Source organism: Diaphorina citri, unplaced genomic scaffold (assembly GCF_000475195.1).
Source record: "Diaphorina citri unplaced genomic scaffold, Diaci psyllid genome assembly version 1.1 scaffold3944, whole genome shotgun sequence".
Taxonomy (NCBI): Eukaryota; Metazoa; Arthropoda; class Insecta; order Hemiptera; family Psyllidae; genus Diaphorina; species Diaphorina citri.
Window position 1 is genome coordinate 3860 of NW_007381343.1, and position 10446 is coordinate 14305.

At 37.9% G+C, this 10446-nt stretch overlaps 2 protein-coding genes across 2 annotated transcripts in view; both read left to right on the plus strand.

The window, feature by feature from the left end:
- The window catches only part of LOC103520689 (importin subunit beta-like), a 3380-nt gene extending 560 nt beyond the window's left edge, over nucleotides 1-2820 (plus strand). The window contains exons 2-4 of the mRNA XM_008485788.1: nucleotides 1847-1905; nucleotides 2246-2428; nucleotides 2614-2820. Coding sequence (XP_008484010.1) covers nucleotides 1847-1905; nucleotides 2246-2428; nucleotides 2614-2820 — 449 coding nt within the window. The remainder of the gene's footprint in view (nucleotides 1-1846; nucleotides 1906-2245; nucleotides 2429-2613) is intronic.
- A 756-nt stretch (nucleotides 2821-3576) lies between these two features.
- On the plus strand, nucleotides 3577-8767 carry LOC103520690 (importin subunit beta-1-like). The gene is made up of 3 exons (XM_026831712.1): nucleotides 3577-3629; nucleotides 5778-5941; nucleotides 8572-8767. The coding sequence occupies exons 1-3, from the start codon at nucleotides 3596-3598 to the stop codon at nucleotides 8761-8763; spliced, it is 390 nt and encodes a 129-aa protein (XP_026687513.1). The 5' UTR covers nucleotides 3577-3595; the 3' UTR covers nucleotides 8764-8767.
- Nucleotides 8768-10446: the final 1679 nt, after the last annotated feature.

Below are 10446 nucleotides of genomic sequence, written 5' to 3' on the forward strand. Positions count from 1 at the left end.
GTCGGTGTAAGCAACCGTGAAAAAACACTCAAAGTCCCAATAAAATTTTTGGATATAACATATGTTACACACCATGACAGCGTTTGCCGAACCCGAAAGAAGGATAGGAACAAAGGAAAGGAAAGAAGACAAGTGAAAAAGCTGTTCTGGCGAACAGTTGTCAAGGAAGATAACCTTTTACCACGGCTCCCGCGTATGCTAAACTTTTAAAGGCTAATGGGAGCCCGACGCCTAACTTTTGGGTGTGGGGACGGACCAAAATGGTTGCCGCTCGCAAAGGGAATTGGTTGATAACGGTGCTCTACGGATTTTATTAATGGAAAGCGGCACCATTGGAAAAATTCCTCCGCTTCAACTAATTTTTAACCCAAGTGGAGACATTTCTTTCGAGCTACCTGAGTCCCTAAGATTAAAAAGTTTGGCAATGAAACTTGGTAAACGACGAAACCTGCCTAAGGTGTCAGGGTTTTTAATAAAGAGTCAACGTCAACCTCAAAAATTGCTCCAAGATTACTTAACAGAAACGAAGAAAACCATAGTTACCGCTGCCTCGGGGTGTAGGTGGTCAAGGCGCTCGCTTGGTAAACACAGGAGGGCGTGGGGTTCCAATCCCAGCCGAGGTATGGGAATCTTATCCTCAATATAAATTTGAGAATTTGACCACAATAATAGTAGTAGCCTACTGCTGGATTAAAGGGACTTTTCAGTCCTATGCAGGCAGTATAAATAAGCACTATTATTATTTATTTATTATTATTATTAACATCATGGTGATATTTCAATATGTATTAGGAGAGTTCTCTTGAAGACGTTGGTGATACTTTCTGAGTACCTATTGACCTATTCTATTTGTTTTACATTAGAAATGTGTTGCAGGTTGCTCTGACCTAGCAGATTTCAAGGATATGTCGAATTTTTCGGTGAAAGTGTGAGAGGGTTACCTGGTAGTGGTAGCCTCTCTAAGTCTTATGAATGTAGGGGCAAAAAATCTGGTGTGAACATCACACGACTTTCCAAAAATCAAACACAGTAGGTACCTACAGTTTGAATTTTGCCGCTTTCAACTTGGCTGTTGAGCTATGTCAAGAGCACCAACATACCAAAATATGTAGGTAATTGCTTAGTTTGGTAAAACCCAGTCACTAGTCACACATTGTTCCTTGTTTGTAAATAGAGCAATACATATACACATTACTAGAGTTGTTAGCAATGATTATCATGAACTCTATGTGCTCTCTGACTGTATGTATAATATAATTTGACTTCATGCATTAATTGGTGAGCTATGCCACAGAACCTATGGAGTTATGAAAGATAGGGTGTACAGAGTATACCTAAAGTCTCATCCAGACGTGGGATTCTTGAAAACTCTTGATTTTATCCATCAAACCATTATTATTAATTGAGTTGTGATCTAGAAAAAAGGGTGTAATGTCATTTACGCCCTTTTTGGGGAGTCTGCATTTTTTGATAGCAAACTTTGATCTGACCATGACTGTGAAAGAATCATCTTCCTATCTCTTTTCTACGAGAAGTTTTGGCCAATTTTGTGAACCCTGTAACATTGTGTTTATTTGAAAATGAAAAATTTAAACACAATTATCTCAAAACTTAAAAACTATGTTTTTGTAGTTATGCCCTTCTTCCATATCAAGCCTCAATTTCAAGATTGGTTGATTCTCTATAAAGAGATAAAGGATGTCAGAAGAAAGGCCTACTCACTGTAGGGTAGGTGGCACAGTGTAATATTTATTTATTTTTAGTAGCTATTTCATTCCTGCAGGGGAAAAAAGTTTCACAAAAATGAAGATGTATTGAGTAATTCCTTTTTTTTTTATCTTTCCAGATGTCAATGAGCTACAATCTGCACAAAACTTTCTTGAACAAGCTGCAGTAACAAATCTTGTAAGTATTGAAAAGAAAACACTATTTACAACCAGGTAGGTTTACATATTTCTAATCTATGAAATTCCATGCTTTAGTTATGTAGGTTAGGTCTCAGTTCCCCCCCCCCAAAAAAAAACTCTTTACATTGCAAAAGTTACAACATACCTACAGAACAGGTATAATATAAATGACCATTACAAGAGTTGCTGTGACAACTGCTCTCAGGAACTTGCATTACATAGCTACAGTGTTTTAATTTCAAAATATGTCTGAATTTACAGCCGGAATATATCCGAACCCTCTCAGAGGTCCTACATAGCTACAGTGTTTTAATTTCAAAATATGTCTGAATTTACAGCCGGAATATATCCGAACCCTCTCAGAGGTCCTACACCATGCGGGTAACAGTCCAGTGGCCAGAGTTGCTGCCGGTCTTCAATTGAAAAACTTGCTGACAGCTAAAGATGCCACCTTGAAGTCAACGTACCAAGCACGATGGCTTTCACTACCCCAAGAAATACGTCTCTATGTGAAGAAGAATGTAAGTCAGAATCCAATGTTGCTCTTTTGCTAATGAAGGGTAGCAAAGGAATTTTTGTCTCTACCATTTTTTTTTCTTCTTTTAAATAATAATAATAAGTAATATGTATAATTTTTTCTAATAAGACATTAATTCAGACACCCAAATAAACATTTTATAAATATTTGTGCCATTTACATTTCCAGATCATAGAAACCCTTGGCACAGAAACTGGACGTCCAAGCTCAGCGGCACAATGTATCGCTGCGGTGGCTGTGGCAGAATTACCAGCTGGACAGTGGCCCGAGTTGATTGATACTCTCGTGAACAATGTGATTGCAGAAAACAGCACAGAAATGCTCAAAGAGTCCTCACTGGAAGCTATTGGATACATTTGTCAAGTAACCCCTTAAAATTATCGTCCAAGAACAATTGAAGTATTAAAGCAAAAGCACAACATCCTGTATGTACATACACAGTACTTACATACGCACTCATAAACGTACAGACCATGGGCTAAAAAACACTTTTTTAATCAGGGGACTCTGTTATTGGAATTTCCACTCATTTCCCGCTTTTGAAAATTTGGACCAACAGTACTTTCTCATTACATATTATACTTACAGTAATGGAAAGTAAAAATCTTATAGAAATATTCACCAAGTAACTTCAATTAAAAAAAGGCTATTATTCTTACCTAATTATTATTGAATTATTATCAAGAATTATGGGAGGTTCGATTTTAAGAGTTCCTACACCATTCAAATGACGTCAATACACTGCTGGAGGCGATTTCTAAAGTTTTGCTCTACTTTTTCCTACATTGCAACAGGTATACTGCCTATTTCGCGGAGAATGTGTAACCCCTTTAGGTTTCCTCAAATCCAAAGTTTAAAATTATCGTCCAAGAACAATTGAAGTATTAAAGCAAAAGCACAACATCCTGTATGTACATACACAGTACTTACATACGCACTCATAAACGTACAGACCATGGGCTAAAAAACACTTTTTTAATCAGGGGACTCTGTATTGGAATTTCCACTCATTTCCCGCTTTTGAAAATTTGGACCAACAGTACTTTCTCATTGCATATTATACTTACAGTAATGGAAAGTAAAAATCTTATAGAAATATTCACCAAGTACGAATTTATTGAAGAGAAATGACTTGTGATCACTGGAAGCTATGAAGAGTGATATTGATGAAGTTGCTTTACAAGGTATGTTATTGCTGGCTACTTACCAGTTAGTAGACTAGTTTTCTTTATGTGCCATAAGATAAAAAGCTCCTTGTGTTGTGAACTAAAATCCAATGTTTACCTACCATGCTGGCACCGGTTGCTGTGCACATTTATATGTCATAGCTACTCATTTTCCTCACGAGGCTGAGTGGGCCCTGCAACAGCCAGTCACGGAATCAACCATTTGCATGATACAAATTTCTTGACCCCGCCGGGAATCGAACCCGGGTCTCCCGCGTGCAAGGCGAGCGCAGTGACCCCCTAATCATGGGAGCTGACTCAATTAATATAATACAGGGTGCCGAGTGGTTATTTTCCTTTTTTTTTAACTTCAATTAAAAAAACGCTATTCTTATTATTGAATTATTATCAAGAATTATGGGAGGTTCGATTTTAAGAGTGCCTACACCATTCAAATGACGTCAATACACTGCTGGAGGCGATTTCTAAAGTTTTGCTCTACTTTTTCCTACATTGCAACAGGTATACTGATTGTTTGATGTCCAAATCAATTTCCACGTTTTTCTTCTCCTTTCTTTTGTTGGATTTCCTCTTGGTCTGCAGATTGTTTGATGTCCAAATCAATTTCCACGTTTTTCTTCTCCTTTCTTTTGTTGGATTTCCTCTTGGAGTCGGATCGTGGTTTGTATTTACTACTCGACACTTTCCTTCCTTTTCCTTTGTCTCGTCTATCTGTGTCTTCACTCTCATCCTCCCCTTCCTCACACAAACAGTGTTTCTTCTTCTTCTTCTCCTTCTTGTTGTTTCGTCTGTATGATGGTGTACACTTGGGAGTTGGTCCAGCATCACGTTTCATGAGCTGGCAGCTTCTCCGAATGACTTTTCGAATGCGGGGGTCATCGAAAATACTATCTTCAGTCTCACTAGAGGTTTTGCAATCATATTTCAGTGGACAGACAGTTGGAGTGCGTTGTGGAATGTTGCAGTTGTAGTAGTTGTCTGTACTACCACAGTTTACATAAGGTGAATATGGTGTACTATCACAGCCATTTACATAAGGTGAATATGGTGTACTATCACAGCCATTTACATAAGGTGAGTATGGTGTACTATCACAGTCATTTACATAAGGTGAATATGGTGTACTATCACAGTCATTTACATAAGGTGAATATGGTGTACTATCACAGTCATTTACATAAGGTGAATATGGTGGAGGAGGGGCAGGAGGTAATTCCTGTACGTAGTCTGTTTGGAATCGCACCCTCCTCGGATCCTGTGTAGTACCATTCCCACAGGGTAGTGGTGGGATGTTGAGGTCACACTCGAGGGATGGTGTTACTGTAGGTTTACACCCTCGCGAAGCTGAGGCTCTCGGTTTTGGTTTTCCTGAACAGTCGGTTGAGGAATATTTAGCCTGTGGGTTAAGTTGAAGTCTATACTTGGCCGATGGGCTAGGTTCGAGTTTACACTGAGGAGCCTGCACACTAGGTTTGAGTCTATACTTGGCCGACGGGTACTGTAGCTCCCCAATACATTGTGCATTATAAACAGCAATAGGGCGTTGGGCTTTGGTTTTCTGGTTACTGAATGGGTTACCCCTTAGCCTGTGGGTTAGGTTGAAGTCTATACTTGGCCGATGGGCTAGGTTCGAGTTTACACTGAGCCTGCACACTAGGTTTGAGTCTATACTTGGCCGGCGGGTACTGTAGCTCCCCAATACATTGTGCTGCATTATAAACAGCAATAGGGCGTTGGGCTTTGGTTTTCTGGTTACTGAATGGGTTACCCTGTCTGTTGTTCTGTGAGTCTGGATAGCCAAAGCCATCCATGAGTACGTTAGCCTCGTTAGAGACTCAGCTTGTGTTGTTACCTCTATTCTCAGGATCCGCTAGATTTAGATTGTGTTGTTATTTCTGCTACGTTAATGCTGAGCTTCTGTCTTGCTGCTTCGTTGGTTTCTCTAATGTTGTGAATATATAGAAAATTACCACAGCAAAACGTGCTACTCCAAAGTGCTTTTTTTTTTTTAGTGTGAATACCCCAACAACATACTCGGAAAATTTTCAACAATAGACTGTATAAAGTCAGTACTAGACTGTAAACTCTAAGCTCTACCATGAAATTTATTTAGATTTAGACAACCTATTGTATTGATGTTGACAGGTATTGAGTTCTGGTCTAATGTGAGCGATGAAGAAGTAGACCTGGCCATAGAAGACAGCGAGGCAGCAGACTTTGGTAGACCCCCAACTCGCACCTCCAGATTCTATGCTAAGGGTGCCTTGCAGTATTTGGTTCCCATTCTAACACAGAAGCTAACCAAACAGGTATGTACAGTGTTGAAGCCTGGCACAGTGTTGGATCATTTGCTAAGAAGGCATTGGATTCATAGCTGAAGAAATGTAATGTTTGTAGGCAATTTAAATTTTCAAAATGACCCCCCCCACACACACACTCAAAATACACTCTCTAAAACCCATGTTGTCATGATATTTTCAAAGAGAAACATTCCATAACGATTATTTTGAATTTTAGTTGTAACATTAACATTTTGCTAAAAGTGACATGCAAGGTTGTAAATTTTGCAATATGACCTTCTAACTAAACAGGTATGTACAGTGTTAAAGCCTGGCACAGTGTTGGATCATTTGCCTAGAAGGCATTGGATTCATAGCTGAAGAAATGTATTGTCTGTAGGCAATTTAGATTTTCAAAATGACCCCCCCCCCACACACACACACTCAAAATACACTCTCTAAAACCCATGTTGTCATGGTGTTTTCAAAGAGAAACATTCCATAACGATTATTTTGAATTTTAATTGTAACATTAACATTTTGCTAAAAGTGACATGCAAGATTGTAAATTTTGCAATATGACCTTGCAAAGTTATAACATTGTGTAATATCGTTTTGAGTTTCCTTTTATAATGAAGTTCTGCTGGAGAAACACCTAATGACGTATGTGGAGTACTATTATAGCTCTGAGAAAAATTTATGACCTTGCAAAGTTATAACATTGTGTAATATTTCGGTAATAAGTTATCAAACATCGTTTTGAGTTTCCTTTTATAATGAAGTTCTGCTGGAGAAACACCTAATGACGTATGTGGAGTACTATTATAGCTCTGAGAAAAATTCAATAACTCTTCATCGACATTATTCTTTTAGGAATAGCATGTATTTCTCATAAGTAAACAGGTCCGTACCTATATCAAAAGATTAGTCAGGTTAAAAAACGAAAATCGGAACAACACGTGCTATTTCGGGGGGCACTTCAGCCCATGAGGGCAGTTATTTGAGGAGCTGATTAGAATTGGAAAGAAAAATAAAAGATATCAGATATGTAATATTTCCAGCGCCAAGTGATACCTATTTTGAAGTAACACCGCGGGTTATTCGCTAAAGTACCTATAAACATCATGGTGATATTTCAATATGTAGGTATTAGGAAAGTTCTCTCTAAGACGTTGGTGATACTTTCTGAGTATTCTATTTGTTTTACATTAGAAATGTGTTGCAGGTTGCTCTGACCTAGAAGATTTCAAGGATATGTCGAATTTTTCGGTGAGAGTGTGAGAGGGTTACCTGAAGTCTCATGAATGTAGGGGCAAAAAATCTGGTGTGAACATATCACACGACTTTCCAAAAAATCAAACACAGTAGGTACCTACAGTTTGAATTTTGCCGCTTTCAACTTGGCTGTTGAGCTATGTCAAGAGCACCAACATACCAAGTCAGAACTAAACTCACTATTACTTGAAAATTGAAAAAATAGTTTTCATAAAAATAAATAATTGAGTTTTCATATTTAAATTAATCAAATTGACACCAAAAAATATTTTAAAATAAATAAATTTGAGAAATAAGGAGATATTTTCAAACAAGAACACTTTTTTAGTTAGTAACTTTCAATCAATGAAGGGTTACAGTTGGTACGACTGTATTTATTTCGTCCTTCACTTTTTTGTGATCTTGTGATTTTTTTCGTGAAAACTGTGAAAAGGAACTGAAAATGAAAAATCAGTAAAATCACACAAAAATATTGATCCTCTACCTTTAATTTTCATGTTATTTACCGGTTTCAAACCTTTTCCTTGTTTTATTGAAGTTTTTTATTAGAAGGGTTACAGTTGGTACGACTGTATTTATTTCGTCCTTCACTTTTTTTTTTCTTTTTTGTTAAGTTGTGATCTTGTGATTTTTTTCGTGAAATCGTGAAAAGGAACTAAGGAACTGAAAAATCAGTAAAATCTCACAAAAATATTGATCCTCTACCTTTAATTTTCATGTTATTTACCGGTTTCAAACCTTTTCCTTGTTTTATTGAAGTTTTTTATTAGATAATTTTGTTTCTCAACAGATATTCTCATGGTTGTCGCAATGAATCAAGACACAACAGCACAACTTATTCAAATTCTCGAAAAAACTGTGTCGCCAGGTAAGAGTAACTTTCAGACCATTCTGTGTCTACCTGACTCATGGTGAACTGATTTCATGTAACAATCAGACCACTTCCTCCGTCTGGTGAAATACTGGGGTGTCTGACATTATGTTTCAGACATGGGCCGTGCTAGCTCACCAACATACAAATTACCCTGTCTGTTGTTCTGTGAGTCTGGATAGCCAAAGCCATCCATGAGTACGTTAGCCTCGTTAGAGACTCAGCTTGTGTTGTTACATATGACCTTGCAAAGTTATAACTTTGTGTAATATTTCGGTAATAATTTATCAAACATCGTTTCGAGTTTCCTTCCATAATGAAGTTCCGCTGGAGAAACACCTAATGTTGTATGTGGAGTACTATTATAGCTCTGAGAAAAATTCAATAACTCTTCATCGACATTATTCTTTTAGGAATAGCATGTATTTCTCATAACCTGGAGTATCAGGAAAGCCCTAACTAAAGGCAGTGTTAAATTATAACTGATTGCTTCACATTGATTTATGTCGTGTAGGAGGAGCTGGATGATGAAGATGATTGGAACCCATGCAAGGCAGCCGGTGTATGTCTGATGCTCCTTTCATCATGCTGCGAGGAAGACATGGTGCCACATATCTTACCATTTGTCAACGCTAACATAGAACATGCTGACTGGAGACATCGTGATGCAGCACTCATGTCATTTGGTGCCATTCTCGGTGAGTGACTTATTCAAACGAGGAACAAGGCGTTTTGTGTCTCAGAAAACCTTTAAACTGTACATTGCACTGTGTTTATTTAAAAGTCCCTCCCCTTAAATTTTGCACAGTTGGGATGGAGACTTGAAATAAAGTAGAAATGTGCCCCATAGTGTGAATGCATTGTACAGAGACATCTGTACTCCCAATTATCAATTTGAAATTGATCCACCATCTCTCATATTAAAGAAAAAACTATTGAAAAAAAAGGAGAAAAGAATGTCACCTGATTGATTTTCTACTGTGTCATATGGCAACTCTGTCTCAGTATGTTTAATAGTCAAACTTTCTTGACTTGGTGGGGTGAAGTGCTACTGCTCTCCGTAATGTATTTTAATTGTTTCTCTAGTTTTTTGTCAAGTCTTTGGATATGCTTACAGAGTGTTCCTAAAGTCTAGTGTACAGGATGTACTAGGGCTCCTTTTAAAAAACTAAATGAGGTCTTATTTTTTTATGACATACTAGCCGAAATCAATTGCTTCACTCCGGATTTCTGTTAGTGAATCCTTAAGGCATAGCTGTTCATGTCACTCATCCATTTAGTGGTCTTGCTCGGCGTAGCTTAACAAAAACCAACCGGAAAATAGCCTATAACCTTCACGGGAGTGCAAGCAATAAGTTCGAACAAACAAAGGCATAAAGTTCGAACAAACACAAACATTCATTTTTAGTCCGTCCTTCCTTTATTATTACAATAGTAATAAAAAGGTATAAGGGACGGACTATTGTATTCGCTTCGGTGTCTGTCACTCACTCGCTCGGTCGGTCGGTCGGTCTGTCTGTCCCCATAGAAGGACTTATCCAAACCTGGTCGACCTATATATCAAATTAAAGGTCTTTTTACCAGGAACACGATTGCCCTTGGGATCAGTTTAATTTGAAGAAACTTATTTATTTACTAACGAAAATTTGTATCCATTTTGACCACTAAACCGGTACTAGCCTTACTACTCTTATGATAGCTGGACTGGCCTCATCTAATCTAACCATAGACCGACACTTAAGTCCTATTCGAGCAGTATAAAATAGGACATTGATTTTTTGTCATCCAGAGCCAAATAATTTGATTGCAGGCAAATCTCCCTGCCCTTGGCATCAATTTAATTTGAAGAAACTTATTTATTTACTAACGAAAATTTGTATCCATTTTGACCACTAAACCGGTAGTAGCCTTACTATTCTTATGATAGCTGGATCACAAGAGACTTGTAGCTGGACTGGCCTCATCTAATCTAACCATAGACCGACACCTAAGTCCTATTCGAGCAGTATAAAATAAGACATTGTTTTTTTGTCATCCAGAGCCAAATTATTTGATTGCAGGCAAATCTCCGGTCTGCTGCATATGAAGCTCTGATGGAGATGGTTAAGAATGCACCACGGGATTGTACACTGTCAAAAATTTGAAAATCAATTGACTTTTTTCATCAGGGTTTTCTAAGCTAATTTCATAGGTATTACATTTGTCCAATTTAAACCTTTCTGATTTTCTCCAGTCTGAACGTAACTTCATCATGGAAGTTGTTTGCGAGGCCACTCAATCACCCGATACTCAGATCCGAGTAGCTGCTCTCCAGTGTTTGGTGAAGATTATGTCTCTCTACTATCAGCACATGGAACCATACATGCGAGAAGCACTATTCCCCATTACA

What these genes read in the sequence shown, in the direction of transcription:
- LOC103520690 (XM_026831712.1), top strand. Translation starts at nt 3,596, where the DNA reads ATGAAGAGTGATATTGATGAAGTTGCTTTACAAG. An exon ending in TGATGAAGTTGCTTTACAAG is followed by an intron (nt 3,630 to 5,777) that starts GTATGTTATTGC and finishes TGATGTTGACAG; the next exon opens with GTATTGAGTTCTGGTCTAAT. An exon ending in CACAGAAGCTAACCAAACAG is followed by an intron (nt 5,942 to 8,571) that starts GTATGTACAGTG and finishes TATGTCGTGTAG; the next exon opens with GAGGAGCTGGATGATGAAGA.